We start from the raw sequence: 16,694 nt of genomic DNA, 5'->3' as shown, positions 1-16,694 counted from the left end.
CGCTTAACCGACTAAGCCACCCAGGCGCCCCTCATCTTGCTTACATATTTCTTTACCTTCCCCCATAAAAAATTTAAATTCCTACTATTTTAGATTCTCTTGTTTATTTTTATTTTTTTTATCTCCTTAACATTTCAAACTTTTATTTTCCTATTTTGCTTAAATATTTTTCTCAGTTATAATTCTTTTTAATTTCACCATTGTTTGTTTTCTTCCTATTTTTCCTTTAAATATCTTAATAACTTTTGTCCCTTTTGATCTTATAGTTCTCTGATTTTAGCTTTAATCTTTTCATAGCCTTGGTTTATAAAGAGCAAAAAAAGGGGCACCTGGGTGGCTCAGTCACTTAAACGTCCAACTTTTGATTTTAGCTCAGGTCGTGATCTCGTGATCCTGGGATCAAGCCCCATTTTGGGCTCCACACTGAATATAAAGCCTGCTTAAGATTCTCTCCCTCTACTGTCCCTCTCCCTCCCTTCCCCCCTTTCCCATCTCTCCCCATTCCTCCTGCTCCCTCCCTCCCACTCTTCCTTCCTTCCTCTCCCCCCCCACCCCATGCTCTTTAAAATAAAAAAGGTGGGGGTGCCTGGGTGGCTCAGTCAGTTAAGCTCAGGTCATGATTTGGGCTCGATTTGGGCTCGGGTCATGATCTCAAGTTTCCTGGGTTTCAGCCCCACGTCAGCCTCTGTACTGACAGCATGGAGCCTGCTTGGGATTGTCTCCTTCTCTGTCTCTGCCCTTCCCCTGCTCAAGCTCGCTCTCTCTCTCTCTCATGTGCTCTCTCCCTCTCTCTCTCTAAAATAAATAAACATTATGCTGATTTGAAGGGCATAAACACTCTAACGTTTATAGCATCACTGTCAACAATAGCCAAATTATGGAAAGAGCCCAAATGTTCATCAACTGATGAATGGATTAAGAAGATGTGATATATATATATATATACCACATGTGCTATATATACATATATATGTTTGTATTATATAGACATACATACACAGTGGAATATTACAGGGCAATGAAAAAGAATGAAATCTTGCTATTTGTAACAATGTGGGCGGAACTGGATGATATTATGCTAAGTAAAGTAAGTCAGTCAGAAAGATAGAGACCATATGATTTCAGTCATATGTGGAATTTGAGAAACTTAACAGATGTTCATAGGGTGAGGGAAAGAAAAATAAGATAAAAACTGAGAGGGAGGCAAACCATAAGAGACTCTTAAATACAGAGAAGAAACTGAGGGTTGATGGGGGCGGGGGATGGGGAAAATGGGTGATGGGCATTAAGGAGGGCACTTGTTGGGATGAGCAGTTACATAAGTGATGAATCACTGGATTCTATTCCTGAAGCCAAGACTACACTGTATGTTAATTAACTTGAGAATAAAAATAAATAAACAAACATTTAAAAAATAAAAGCCAACATGAAATCTTGTTATAGAGACAGATGTAAAAGGTTTTGCTGATGAATTGATCCCAGATGGAGAGGGAAAGAAAGGAATTAGTGGTGAAAACTAGCATTTTAGCTTAAGCAAATGGGTGAAAAATGGTGTGATGTACTTCAGTAGAAAACCTCAGCCAAAGTCAGATGCTTAACGGATTGAGCCACCTAGGCACCCCATGCAGATATTTTTAAATAAATATTTTTAATTCACTTTAATGAATAAATAAAGATAAATTAATACTTTTTCTGAAAAAGTCATTAGATGAACACTTCTGGCATTTATATAGATTTATATTTCAGGAAAACTCACTAGGGTATGTCTATAGAGAAGAGACTGAAAAGTTGCAGACAGAGAGCTCCATTAGAATGGAAACTGTGGAGATCAACTGCAGTTTGGATAAAATTAAGATGAAAGATCTACTTATCGATTGATAGGGAAGCTGAAGGTTGGGGAAGTCTGTGTGATGTTAGTAATGTAGATGAAAAAGCTTTTTCTATGAATGAAGTCGCTGAGTATATTTTAAAGAAAAAGTGATAATGTAATGAGTTAAAAATGGTATCTACCTGTTTTAACAGGCATATTCATTTTTTCTGAGCTTCAGAGGAGGCCTGTCTAGCTAACATGTTCTTTATCACTATGTTTTATTTAGCATGGCTGTGGAGGCCATATTACTTTAAAGATTGAACTGAAATAAAGTAATTAAAATGTAGTAATTTGTAAATGTATTGGACGCATGTTAAATATTCATCAGTGAGAGCCACAATGCCTTCTTTTTTGTGAAAAGGTAGCGTGTTATTTTGTTGAAAAGAACTAACTCTCTGGTGACTACCATTGTCAGTCTCTCACACTCAGGTTCTTCACCTGCAAAATGGGGACAATGATGCGCATGTCATAGGATTTTAAGGGCATTTGTAAAGTAGAAAGGACTTCACATGTGTTTATCCATGCTTATCTTTCTCCTCTTCCTCCTCCAATGCCCCAGTGCTGGGTACACCCAGAAGATAACTAACATATACGTTTGTTGAATGACCGGCTGAAAGACTCGAGGCCAGAATAATTTCCTATATTGGAATTTCAGGGACGTGGAAAGCGTTAGGGCACCAGTGAAGTGGAATGTCAAAAAAGTTTTGTTCACTAAAAAAAGCATCCACTAAACTACAAATCCCGTCCTTCTTCAGGAAGCTGGCTCGCCAAGGGGCTGGACAGAAATCCGGAAGTCTGGCCCACTTGCCCAATCACACGGGGAAACGTGCATAGCGGTGGCCAATCCTGGGGAAGCTTGCTCCCGCTCCGCACAGAGTCCCGCCTCCGCGTTTAGCGCTGACGGGTCTTTAGTGGATACGGCGGCCGCGGAGGCGGTGCCAGCGGCGTCAGCCTGCTGCCCTTCTAGCCTCGCGGCTCCCCTCTACCATGGCTCCTAAAGGCGGCTCCAAGCAGCAATCCGAGGAGGACCTGCTCCTGCAGGATTTCAGCCGCAATCTCTCGGCCAAGTCCTCCGCGCTCTTCTTTGGGAATGCCTTCATCGTATCCGCTATCCCCATCTGTGAGCGCCGGGAACTGGCGGGCCGGGCTGGGCGGGGACGTGGCAGGGCCGGGCGGACTGGAGGGAGGGAGGGAGTGCTGGGGCACTTAGCTCGCGGCTGTCTCCGGCTCGTCCCGGGCACGGGGAAAGCATGTAGGCTCTGTGGTCCTCATAGTTCTCATCGGGGACAGGGCCAGGTGGCATCACAGGAAAGTCATTTGTGGCCCCACTCCCAGAGATTGTGATTCTTTAAGTTCTGCGATGGCGGCCCCTAATCTGTAAACTACCGGGTTAAGATTTTGTACTACATGCGTTTGTAACCCGCTCAGTTCTCCGCCCTCCTCCCCCAGACCCCCGCCCAGTTGTTGATCGTTACGAGCTTTAAAGCTTTATCGTTAATAATTTTGGGAAAACTGATGAGTGATGAATTAGGCGAGAGTCAGATTCCCATTAACCTGTGAACTGAATTAGAAGTGTAGCTCTAGGTGAAGCACTGCGCACCACTGAACATCGTTTTCCTAATTTGGTGAGAGAGATTGGACCAATGCCAAGAGCCCACGCTCTAAATAGTTTAAACTTTTTAATGCTATTAGGGCAATTCTAGAATTCTCACTTGGATGAAAAAATTTTGCAGACTTGGGCAAAGTTGGTTTTATAGCTCAGGGTTTTCGGATTTGAATCTCCTGTCTGTCCTACTGCTTGCACGTTTGTTGGGCAGTTAAATCGAGATTTATTTTCTTTCGGTCCTTTAAATCCCACCGTGCCTTTAACATGTTGTGGAGGGTGAAATTCGAGGGTGACTCATTGGAGGCACAGAGCACTGCCTTGATTTCATACAGCCACGTCAGCATGTAAATTTTGGCTTGGGACTGCACGTGGCGTTTTGGAACAGCCTGTATACTTCGAATAACATTATCCAGCTGAATGGAACGTGAACTGTGGGTTGTGATTTTTTTTTTCTCTTCAGAGTTTATTCTCATTTTATAAGAAGCAGAAACTTCATTTGGACTAGTAACGGGAAGTTTCTCTTTTTCAAATTTTCTGAGCTGGGAAAGTTTTAGAGTGTAACTTTATCACTCCTGAAGATCCACGTGCAGTGTATTGTATTTCCTAACCTGGACTGTATTTTATAGGCTTAGCTATAATTCATTGAGCAGGCCTTTGTAACTGGGTGGTAATGTTTTGTTCCTTTTTGCATCCCCTCCCTTCTGTCTTAATTCAGGGTTATATTGGCGAATATGGCATATGGACCTTGTTCAGTCTGCCGTTCTCTATAGTGTGATGACCCTAGTAAGCACTTATTTGGTAGCCTTTGCTTACAAAAATGTGAAATTTGTTCTCAAGCACAAGTAAGTATATTTCTCAAGTTGAAGTGTATATTACATGTTGCAATCTTATATAGAAGGATGTCTTAAAGACCATTTGTATGTCTTGTCTTAAAGAAGTATCACTTTGAGTTGTATATGTATGTATATGTATATTTTAGGGGGGAGGCATATTAATGCTATAAAAAATTAACAGCTAAGTGAAGCAGAGACTATGCTTCTGACATTGTTAAGTAGCCTTTGAGGGTGAAATTCGAATGGTTAAGCACCATAACCTTAAGCTAATTAAGGTTAGCCTTAATTACGGGGTTAATCAGAAAAACAGGGTCAGCTGGGTGGCTCAATTGGTTAAATGTCTGACTCAATACAGGCTCAGGTCGTGATCTTGCTGTCATGAGAGATTGAGACCCACATCAGGCTCTGTGCTTAGCAGAGCCTGCTTGGGATTCTCTCCCTCTCTCTGCCCCTTCCTCATGCATGGGCACCCTCTTTCTCTCTCTCTCTCAAAATATGTAAATAAAGTTCATCGGAAAAACAAACCACCAAGTAAGTAAGTTAACATTTTGAAGCCAAGTGGAATTTTTTCTGGAAAGAATAGTTCTTGGTTCGAGGTGCCTGGGTGGCTCAGTTGGTTAAGTGTCTGACTTTGGCTCAGGTCATGATCTCACGGCTTTTTGGGTTCCAGCCCCGCATCGGGCTCTGTGCTGACAGCCAGCTCAGAGCCTGGAGCCTGTTTCAGATTCTGTGTCTCCCTCTCTCTCTGACCCTCCCCTGCTCGTGCTGTCTCTCTCTCTCTCAGAAATAAATAAAACATTTAAAAAAAAAAATAGTTTTGGGTTCTCCATGTACTACTTTTGGACATGAAAGAAATGGTCTTGTTTTTAAATTAAACTCTGACCTTTTTAATGCTAATTACATTTTTTCTTCTAAGTGTGTGAAAATGTAAAAGATTCTCCTATTTCCTCTTTTAAGATCACACATAATATCAATCTTAAGTTTGTTGTATCTGTGTTAGGCTTGGGGTGACAAGCAATAAAAACATGTTGAGATGATCTTAATTAACAGGGACTTATTTTAAGAAGCCCAGAAGTGGCCTCAGTGGCTGAAAGTGGCTTCAAGAGCTGCTCTGCTGGTGTTCTGGACCCGCAGGAGCTCAGCTTTGTGTGACTGCCTTTCTGCTCAGAACCAGCAGAATGATCATCTTTGTTATCTTTCTGCTTGGCAGCCGTCTTCACCTACCATTCAGGTTTCAGCCCATCCTGGACCCGCTGTGCTGGGCTGTCTTTCTTGTGAGGTGTGGCCATCTGTGGGTAGCGAAGGCCTCAGATCTGGGCACCCTGTATGACCATCTTTTGTGATGTTCTTGGAATTCAGTCCCTTTGAAACTTGACATCTTTTGACTTGTTTTGGATATTATTTTTCATTAACCTTTTTGGAATGAAAATTCTGTTCTTTTTACCTTCTCATTTCTGCTTTAGGCTTCTTGAGGGCCACTGCCATGTCTTTTGCGTCCCTTATAACAGATAATGGTACCTTTAGCTCAGTAAAATTTCAGTGTCTATTGACTTGATTTAATAGGTTCTTTCAGAGTGGAATTGTTTTCTTTAATTGTAGTTTCGATTTAGTTGAAACTCCTACAGATTTCCAAGGTGCATTAAAATTCAAAGACTCAGCAAGATGCAGAGTATGGGTAGATAGGTGTTTGTAGAAGAGGAAAGATAGCTTATGTGTTGATGATCTGGATTCTGGTCCCCGTTCTGCTGTTTTTGGGTTTTGTTTTGTTGTTGTTGTTTTAGTTTATTTCTTTATATTTGAGAGAGAGGAGCAGAGAGGGAAAGATAGAATCCTAAGCAGGTTCCTTGCTGCCAGTGTAAGGCCACACGCGGGGCTTGATCTCACAAACTGCAAGATCCTGACAGCCGAAATCAAGAGTCTGATGCTTAACCAGCTGAGCCACCCAGGTGCCCCCCAGTTCTGCTGTTCTTAAATGTATAGCCTTCAGCGCACATTTCTTTAGGCCTTGGATTCCTGAGCTGTAAAATGGGGGTGCTAATGGTACCTCATAGATGGTGAGGATTAAATATGGTAACATGGATAATATGTTAGGTATAGTGTTGAGCACATACCAAATGTTTCTGTGCACTGTCAGATTGAGGATGAGAGCCTGTAGGAATTTTTTTGTTTAAGGTGGCATGACTTAAATGTTTGCAAAGATGTTTTTCTTTAAGAAGTTAAATAGTTGGTATTTTCCTTTTTTTATTCTGGAAAGATTCTAAAATAGGTAGAAATAATAGAAGAAAAACAGTTGATTTTGCAGGTCATCTCAGCTGGCTGATTGCTGGGTCACTGGGGTGACCCTTGTTTTGTTTTAGAGCATTCAGTGCTGAGTGAGATTTATTTTTTAAGAGCCCTAAGAGAATAGGGCTTCTTCTGACAAGTTGTTATATGTTTGTTAGGTGAGTATACAATTTTAGATCTAGTTAATCTGGTTTGGTCTCTTTGGGAAGATTTGTCCTCTGGACAGATGATCTGCCCTGAAGATACCTGGAGATAGCCAACTCTTTTGCAGATAGTTTATTCCTGTGTCCTAGCATCCTGATGGGGGTGTGTGCGTGCATGCTTGCGTGTGTGTGTGTGTGTGTGTGTACGTGTACGTGTGTGTATTTTTTTTCTTGGGAAGGTTTCTGCTGTAAACCACATTTCTTATCAGCTGGCCTTAGGAAAAGTGGTCTTATGTGAAGTTCAAGAAACACTTATTGAGGGCCTGGTCTGCTAGAGAGGTTTAGAGATGAGAGTCTCTGCCCTTAAGGGCAGAACTTTTACATAATAAAATGAATCAACTGAAGTTGGGTCTTTGGGAATTTGTGCTTAATTTGTATCCCAGAAGCTCTTGTGGTTAAAGAAAAATTGAAAACTATTGCCTTGAATGATCTTGGGCTTTCTTTTCAGGAATCCATCCTGATTTCTCCACATCTTTCCTTGTTACACTGACCAGAACTAAACGTAGCATATTAACAAGGGATTCATTAATGGAACATAGGGGTGGACAGATTTCTATGTTCCACATCCTGTGGCTTTTAATACATCTCAGTATCATGTTGAACATTTTCGTAGTGGGACTGGTGGTATATTTTGCTTATATCAGTTATTGTATATTTATGGCTAACCAGTGTCGCCTATATTTTCAAAAATATACCATGTTGAATTTAAATGTCATCAACTTTGGCAGGCTTTTTGCATTTTATCATAGGTTAAATTTTAATCCTCTTTCACTAGCAGTCACATCTCCTAAAATTCACCTGAAAGATTTTCTGATTGAATATGCATTTTAATATTTTATTTGATTTGTCACTGAAGATTCTGACCTGATCTTTAAAAAAAAATTTCTTTTAATGTTTTTTGCGAGAGAGAGAGAGAGAGAGAGAGAGAGAGAGAGAGAGAGAGTGTGAGAGAGCGCACGGGAGTGTGAGCAGGGGAGGTGGGGAGGGAGGGGGGGGAGAGAGAGAGAGAGAGAGAGAGAGAGAGAGAGAGAGAGAATCCCAAGCAGGTTCTGCACTGATAGTGGAGAGCCTAATTGGGGCTTGAACTTAAAAACCAGGTCATGACCTGAGGTGAAATCGGGAGTCCATCATTCAACTGACTGAGCCACCCAGGCACCCCCTGATCTGATGTTTTGAATAACACTTCTAGCCCTTTCTGGCTGATATTATATTATCTTTTGATACAACCAGTTGTTCATTTAATTAGAAGTGCTATGGTTAATCCCTCGTGGTATTATTTTTAGTGAAACTATTCTTTGGAATGGAGTTAAAAGCATTACTTTAATATGTTGCAGGTTTTAATTCCCCTCTGTATTTTTAAGTCTAGTTTACTTTTATTTACTGTAATTGAAATCCTATATCATTTGCTAATACCTTACCAAATTTATTGAAGAAATAAATTTAACAAATAGACAAAATAGAATTACAATAATTTATAATTAAATGCATTTGACGTACTTATCCTTTAATATCTAAACTTTGGAAAATTATCCCCCCCCTTTTTTTTAAGAGCAAGAGATTATGCAAGCAAGGGGAGGTGCGGAGGGGGGGAGAGAGAGAATCTTAAGTAGGCCCTGCTCTGTGCACAGCCCTATGCAGGGCTCGATCCTATGTCCCTGGGATCATGATGGAAATCATGAGTCGGACACTCAACTGACTGAGCCACCCGGGAGCTCAGGAAAAATCCCTTTTAAGCAGAAATCAAAACATATCTAATAAACTATATCTTAGAAGTTCTTGAGTTCTCTTTTTGGCTGTTATAATAAACTTGGAATTTTCTGTTAAGATTATTTCTTGGAATGTAAGTATCATGTAGTTGTGAACATAAAATATGAGTACAGAGTGTTTCAGATAGTGCGCTGTTCATTTCTGGAGCATGTGGAAACATTTTTTCTTTTATTTTCTAGAGTAGCACAGAAGAGGGAGGATGCAGTTTCCAAAGAAGTGACTCGAAAACTTTCTGAAGCTGATAACAGAAAGATGTCTCGAAAGGAAAAGGATGAAAGGTTGGTGATACTCACAACTGGGAATACTTTGTAGAAAAGAAGTGTTGGTTTCTGCCTACAGAATGTGGATAATGGAGTGGAATGGAATGTGGATAATTGCCTGAGGTTAAACGTTGATATTGTAGAAGATGTAATAATGGGAATGACATTTACTGACATTTTGAGTTTTTGCCACCACCAGATGCTTTTATTTGTGTTCTGTAAAGCTCATTTAAAGAGCCCTGTGAGGTAGGGCTATTATTTCCAGTTTACATTTGAGGAAACAGGTACCGAAAGCTTGGGTAATTTGCTCAAGGTCATGGATTAGTGTGTGGTTAATCCATAACAAGAACGCGGGCAGTGTGGCTTGAGACCTTGTACTCCTAACTGCCCTCCTAGAACTTCGGAGCTTGCAGAACCTCATCCCGTGTTGGCTCTGCACTTGAGAGCTGTGCGGCCTTGAGCATATCGCCTAACCCCTCTGGCTCTGAAGAGTTTACATTGTGTTGTGTGTTAGCATTTTTAGGTGGTGATCTTTCTGTTCCTGAGCTTCCCTGGGGACATCCAGTTCTTGGTTATCTGCATTGGTTGGGAAAAAGAAAACTCAGTTTTGTCTCCTGTTGCCCAAACCTGTGCCCCGTTTGTTAGCCCTCACCCCTCAATTTTTCCTGCCAGCTGCTCTTAGAAGGCTTACTAGTCTAATAGCCAAGTAGCAGAAGTCTCTGAATGACTGAATAAACTTGTGCCTAAGAGTTGTTCCGTGGGCTTACTACAGTCACGAGTTGAGGTGTTTTTTCATAGATCTTAAGTTTTATTATCTGCAAAGTGCTTTGTGAAATGGAGTTTTTAACCCAGTTTGCTCCAGAAAGACCTTGTGGAGACTTGGAATATGAAAGTGCATAGACAGAAAGCATTTAAAAGTAAGGAAAGATCAATGAACAAGGACCTCGGAGTTGGTTACAGCAGTTGAGCACTGAACTTCGCTCTGAGCTTCTGAGTGTCAGGGGAATTGTCCAAGGTCCTTCACTTGCATTTTCTGATGAGAAGCGTCATGTAAGTCGTTCTGAAAAAAACTTCTTCACACTGAATTTGGAAGGATTTAACCAAGTCAGTCCTTATTTAAGGGACACTCAGTAACTTAAAGAACAATGTCTTTTACAGTGGTTTTGAAAAGCCACTAAAACATAGAAATGGTTATTGCCTGTGGATCCTTTATAAAAATTTACGGGTACAATATATATGCATTTTTAATCTTATTTATTTACGTAATCTCTGCACCCAGCATGGGGCTCGAACTCACAATCCTGAAATCAAGGATTGCACAGTCTACCGACTGAGCCAGCACATATGCCCTCCGAAGGGTACAATATTTAAAATAGTGGCAGTGGAGTGGCAACATTTTTCAGGAAGCAGCTTTTTTTTTTTTTTTTTAATATTTTTATTTATTTCTAGGAGAGAGAGAGAGACAGCATGAGCAGGGGAGGATCAGAGAGAGAGGGAGACACAGACTCTGAAATAGGCTCCAGGCTCTGTGCTGGCAGTCAGCACAGAGCCCGACGCGGGGCTTGAACCCACGAACTGCGAGATCATGACGTAAGCGAAAGTCGGATGCTTAACCGACTAAGCCACCCAGGCGCCCCTTCAGGAAGCAGCTTTAATTCAGTCTGGCTGCATAGCTTTCTGACTGCAAATTTTTGCATAGCATTAGAGTAGAGAATCTAGGACACTTTCTAAAAATCTTTTTACTGAATTATAGTATTTATTAGGAAAGTGGCTCTTAAATTGGAGCGCATATCATTTCAATTTCAAGTGCTTGTTACAGCTCTGTATGTTTTAGGTGATAAATTATATCAGAGATGACAAATGGGTCTCCTCTGCCCACTGCAGACTTGTCTCATTTGGCCCGGCACTTGTTCTTGATCCTGGAACGGGTCTCTGAATTTTTCTCGGCATGGTATTCAGGTAGTCACTATGAGTGAATGAGAGTTGGGGAAGTGGAAATGAAGTATCTTTGCCATTGGCTGGATCAGATATTTCAGGTTTTGTGGATATATACAATGCAGGGTCAGAAGATTATAAAGTTTCTGTTCTTGTCATCAGTAGAAATTTGTGCTGTTAGTATTCCTGTCACAAAAACCACACTCGATAAAGTTGTACCCAGGTCTCTACTCAAAATTGACTCTGATAACTGGGACTAAGACTCTCACTAAGATCTAGTGTTTTTCCAAAAAAAAAAAGAGAGCTAGCATTTTTCTCCCTCAAAAGTAAATTGTTTCAAGAGATTCTGGAGAAGGCTTATTATTATTAGCACCTCTTTGCCTAGATATGTATGCCTCAGAGCTACCATCTACAATCACTTGGAACCTGTACTCCATGCCACTTTGAAACTGCTTTGCCATCCATTCAAGGTTGGAGGTGAGCTGAGGAGAATCAGAGATTCGTTAACATTTATCCCAGGGTGTGAGTGTTTCTTCTTGACTGAGCAATGTTCTGTCATTTAGCATTATGTGATTATGACATTTCCTGAGTTTGGTCTCAGTCTTCCTCTTGTGGGAAATGCTCCTTGGAAAAATGAGTTCTTGGGAATGCTCTCCCAAACTAGATTTCTTACCAGTGAAGCTTTGGCAGAACTATTGCTGATGACCACATTTTTTCAGACTGAACCAAGCTACGGATGGAAATAAAAGTTCTGAGGTGTGTCCAGGACAGTCCCGCGTGTACACTGCTATGACACCTGGTCATATCGGGAGCAGGGGTAACCTGAAGGATTGAGTCACTTCTTCATCCCAACTGTTTTGAAGATGGTTCTGATTTAGGGCATGGTAGGGAGGTAGGGAGAAGAAGTGCTCTGATGGAGGTGGGGTGATCTAAGCAATCATACGAAAGGCATACTAGTAGTCTATTTAAGGAACCTGTCTTTGCTGGGTCTTGTGCCAGAATCTTAAAAACAGAGGCAATTGTTCTGAGTGTTTTCTGGCATTAAACTAGATTGGGACTATGCATCTTTCTGAGATGGTGTTTTCTTTGTTCATTGTTAAAATGGTATAATATATTCCCTCCCAATTTCAAGTCCTCTATATTTTAAAATTTACATGTAAACTACTCTGAAATCAGGAGCTGTATTAGAGTTGATGGCTGTGCATTTAATGTAGTATTTTTCACTTCTCGCAAACTTAAATAGAAGTTATATTAAATTGACTCTATCCATAGAATTGAGGAACTGTGGCATTTATGTTTGAGACCACAAACTTCTTGAGATGAAGATCGTCTCGCTTATATAGCTCCTTTACAGTCCAGCTTCTTGACTTTGTATTAGAACATTTGGTGAATAAAATGTAGCAGTTGCCAGAGACATTAGCCATAGTTCTGTCCTTAGGATTGGTGGAGGGGATCATCTGGCCCTGGAATAGTAAATATCTTTTGGGAGGACAAAGCATCAGTAGTGATGGCTTTCAGCCTCTTTGATAATGATCGACAGTAAAATACGTTATCTTTTGACCAAATACAGTCAAACATGCACATACACAAATGTTTCACAAAATAATAATTATTCTGCTGTAGATGATACACTTCATATTTTTTTTTTTAATGCTGGTCTGAACCCACTTAGTCATTGTCCCTGAGTGTTGAATCCACCCATTTGATTTTATGTCCCACTAGTCACAACCTCTCCTTTTAAAAACTGTTTTACAAAGTTAATTAACCAAATGGAATAAAGGCTTCCTACACACACCTGCCTGTGTGAAGAGGTAAACAAAAAGATTGATAAAATTTTAGTAAATTAATAAAACATAATAAAATAGATTAAATAAAAACCTCCTAATCAAACAGATTACTTGTTTGAATTATCTAAAGATGGCTAACGGCAGTTGGAAAGAAGTCTGCTTCTCTGAGCCACAGCTAGTTGTAATATTGAAGGCTGAAATCTGGAGGCTGTTGAGCATCTCAAGCCAGCAAACAGCCAGGAAAGCTTCATTTGGCTACTGATCATGGAGTTTGTTTTCGGTGAGGACCTAGAGGAATCTCTCTTTAGGCTGATGATGAAACCAGGCTAGTTGCAATTAATCTGCCCCTTCCTGCCAAGCCCTGACTGCCTGGGAAAAAAAGTAATATACCCAGCAGCTATTTTCATTAGTAGAGTAAAATACTTTTTTCAGCAGGAAAAAAGGGCACAATGCTGATTAAATTAAATATTGAAAACACATTCTATTCAGAATACTTAAGGAAAACTTAATTATAGTGAACTACAGCCATGTGGTATTTAAAATATTTTAATACATATTTATAAACGTGATTGATTTGTGTGTCTACAGAATCTTGTGGAAGAAGAATGAAGTTGCCGATTATGAAGCTACAACATTTTCCATCTTCTATAACAACACCCTATTCCTGGTCTTGGTCATTGTTGCTTCCTTCTTTATATTGAAGAACTTCAACCCTACCGTGTATCCTTTTAAAGGTTGATTAGCATTTTCCGAAGTCTAGAAGCAGTACTTCGTTTTGGTTTTGATTTGTCCAAGTATTTAACTATAAAGAAAAACTGCCCAGGGAATCAGTCCACTAAGTAGCTCAAACTCATGAGATCATGACCTGAGCTGAGACCAAGAGTCCGATGCTTAACCGACTGAGCCACCCAGGCGCCCCAGCAGGTGGAGTTTTTGATGTAATAAAACAGCAGACACTTCCAACTTGAATCTTCTGGGAATACTAGAGCGGTTTTCCCCCGAACAGTCCAGTTCTGTGAGTGAGAGGAGCTCTGAACTTTCACAGCCTCTTTGCTTTCACACGCCAACTGTAGCCAAAACACTGCTGGACAGGGGAGGCTTCTTTTTCCTTTGCCCTTCAGGGGAAAAGGGAGAAGTTTCTTCTTCCTGCTCATATTCTTTGATTCGCTCTTCTCCTTCAGGTTAAATGGAATTCAGATTTTTCTTTGTGATCATGTGTTCTAGGTTTCTGTCTCAGGTGTTTTCTTTTTAAAATTGAAACGCACTTCCTGTGAATGCTTTTCATTCTTTATAGTCTTTATAGTAAATTGCATTTGCAGACAATGGGACTGCACATCATTGTCATTTTATAGTGTCAGGAGGGAAACTGCATTGCACAGAGATGGGCTCCTTTTGTTGAATTGCTTCTGGGCTTTTAATTTTTCCTTAACATTAAATTTTTACAGGAACTATATTTTGTCCATAAGTGCTTCATCAGGCCTCATCGCCCTGCTGTCTACTGGCTCCAAATAGACCATGGCAGCTTTGCCCCCTGGCTTTGTATCTACGGGTGGCCTGTGGTATATGGAAAAGTAGCAGGGTGGTCAGGGTGAGAGAGACGCACAAGATGTTTTTATAGTCTCCAGTTTGAGGGTTTGAAAAAACCCAACAAAATGTAATTCAGTATTTGTTTATTGGCTCTTTTTTGACAGATTGTTGAAATTAAAGGAATTGAAAGGGAAACTCAGAGTACCAGGACATTTATTAAAAGGTATAAAGTGTCATGCAGTGTGCTGTAATCACAAGAGGAGAAAATAGCTTGTTTCCTTGATCTGTCAGAGGTCACAGTAACCTGGACTGAGCTGTTATTTATAATAGTAGCAAGAAGTTCATAACTGGTTCTCTGTGTTCTAACCACAATGTTACAACTTTTTTTTGAACCGTAAATATCAGAATGAATCCTTTCCCCTGGGGATTGAACAGAAGCCTCATGTTTACAAGTCTCTGAATTTGTGATTTGAAATAACTCAAAAACGAGGTATCTCCAACTTGGGGAAGAGAAACTGGTAGAAAAGTTTTTCTTTCTTTCTCTTTTCCTTTCTTCTTTCTTTCTTTTTTTTTTTTTTCTTTTTTTTTTTTTATTAACAAAAGGAAGGCAGCCAAGGTAATAACCTAAAAATAGTGGACAGGCATATGAGAGTTGTCCTGTGGGGTTAAAGCATATCCTCCTGTTCAGTTGTATAGTTTTGGCCTTGGGTGGCCAGGGAGGTCAGCTCAACACTACCATGTTGGTTTGACCTGTTAAGAGACTGGAGTCTCACACCACTAGAATGTTCAGTAGAGAACTAATCTCCTGACTATTGCTGTGTAAAAGACCAGAGTAACATTTATGGTCTGAGTTCCAGAATTCTAAGAACTCTCCAAGGAATTGTAGTGGTTTTAGTGCTTGTCGGCATTTTCCTGTTGGGACCTTGATAGATTTGACCCTTTGGTCCACAGGTTCTTATCGATTCTGAACAGCACCTCTTCACATTAACCTCTTCAGCCCATGGGTCCAGCCAAGAGCAGTCTCTTGCACTTTTTAACCAGCGTGCGTAGGGATAATTATCATTTTTCTAGTACGTGCCATAATTGGAAAAAGTTTGGTAAGCATTTTAACTTGTACTACTTAAAAGGTTATGGAATCACCGGTGATACAGGTTCATATTCCTGTTAACTTTTGACCACATTCAGTAATTTTAAAAGACAGACAGTACTTCAGAAGAACTAATCCTATTCCTAATTTTGTACCTTACCTTTAATCTTAATTTCTAACCTTAACTTTAATCTTTAGTTTCCATTTCTAAATTTAAGGTAAATGTTGTAAATATTTTCTGTTTTGTTTATAACTTCATAGAAGTGTTCATCTGGAGTTGTGTGCAACTGGATGGTTTTGGTAGGCCCACACCCAAGAACTTGGGAAGGAGGCAGGGGGCAGGAGCACATCTGCTTAGTGACTTAGATCGTCGTTGTCTTCATTGAGGATTATATTTCCTCATTGCTTCTAGAAGTCTGCAATTTAGTTTTCTTTGGTGCATTATTATCCATGTGCTGTCATTGGATAGTATGGAATGAATAGGGAAGTCACAAGAGCGTCACTGCAAAGTAGTGTAAGACGTGTGAGGTTGATTTTTCTTATTGTGTTAACCTTTTTTTTGGTAGATAAATAACTGGTCAGTAGTTTGGTGGCATGGAGTTTGTGTACCAAATGCATTTGCTTATTCGACAAACCCATCAGGGTCTACTATCAGAGCTGGGCCAAGTTTTTGTTTTGTTTTTTAAGTGCTGGTAAAGAATTGCCGCTAGATGGCAGTATCTGTGTAGAAGGGGGGAAATTGCCACCACACTTAAAATACCATGTACCTGAGATGGGGTGGTGAAAAAGGGCATCAGCTTAAAATTCCTAATAGAATGTGTTCTGAATTCACAAACTGAATAATTTGTAGAAAAGCATATAAGCAAAATTTGGTTTTGTCTTGAATTTTACCTGCGGTATTTTTTGGTTCTGATGATGATTTCTAACTTTCTGTACTGTTAAATTTCTATGCATAAGTTTGTAAGGCATGTACTCACATTGCCAGTTTTCATTCAGAATTTACTGTACAAGTACTTTACTCTTGGGAATTATAAAACTTTTCCTCATACCTAAAATTGCTATGTGGCACATAGAATTATGTGTTGCATCTGGTTTAGTTCATAAAAACCGGCTGTAGAATTTGTATTTTAAAAATACCCCATATCCAATACCAGTAAAATAAAAAGCGTTCTGCTGTAATTGGAATTAAAATCGATTAAATAGCCCCGCCTCCTGCATTCCTTGTGGTAAGTAGAGGCTTAATGTGTTGGCTCATTTTACATTTTCCTGTTTTTAGTTTCTCATTTACAACTTAATAAAAATCTTAGCTAGAAATTATTCTTAGCCAGTAAAAATCTGCTGGTTGTCCTTTTTGGTAAATGATTTTAAATTGGAAAGAATAATGTACAAGGTTTGAAGTTAACCAGAATATGGAGGTTGGATTCATACCCAGAATTCTTGTGAAAGGTCTTATTTGTTGAGTATGATTAAACTTTGCTTTTTAAAGTTTATATTTTCCCTAGGCGTCCTTATGAGAAACACATGAATAAGTATATC

The 16,694-nt window shown here is 39.9% G+C and overlaps 1 protein-coding gene across 1 annotated transcript; it reads left to right on the top strand.

Annotated features, from left to right (window-relative positions):
• Positions 1–2,798: 2,798 nt before the first annotated feature.
• Positions 2,799–16,375, top strand: SSR3 (signal sequence receptor subunit 3). Its single transcript, XM_039236025.1, has 5 exons — positions 2,799–2,990; positions 4,192–4,318; positions 8,742–8,840; positions 13,133–13,264; positions 13,990–16,375. The coding sequence occupies exons 1-5, from the start codon at positions 2,858–2,860 to the stop codon at positions 14,054–14,056; spliced, it is 558 nt and encodes a 185-aa protein (XP_039091956.1). The 5' UTR covers positions 2,799–2,857; the 3' UTR covers positions 14,057–16,375.
• The last annotated feature ends 319 nt before the right edge of the window (positions 16,376–16,694 follow it).

Source organism: Hyaena hyaena, unplaced genomic scaffold (assembly GCF_003009895.1).
Source record: "Hyaena hyaena isolate Hyena2069 unplaced genomic scaffold, ASM300989v1 scaffold_105, whole genome shotgun sequence".
NCBI lineage: Eukaryota > Metazoa > Chordata > Mammalia > Carnivora > Hyaenidae > Hyaena > Hyaena hyaena.
This window is presented reverse-complemented; position numbering and strand designations above follow the sequence as displayed.

What these genes read in the sequence shown, in the direction of transcription:
- SSR3 (XM_039236025.1), top strand. Translation starts at nt 2,858, where the DNA reads ATGGCTCCTAAAGGCGGCTCCAAGCAGCAATCCGAGGAGGACCTGCTC. An exon ending in AAATTTGTTCTCAAGCACAA is followed by an intron (nt 4,319 to 8,741) that starts GTAAGTATATTT and finishes TTTATTTTCTAG; the next exon opens with AGTAGCACAGAAGAGGGAGG. An exon ending in AAGAACTTCAACCCTACCGT is followed by an intron (nt 13,265 to 13,989) that starts GTATCCTTTTAA and finishes AAATTTTTACAG; the next exon opens with GAACTATATTTTGTCCATAA.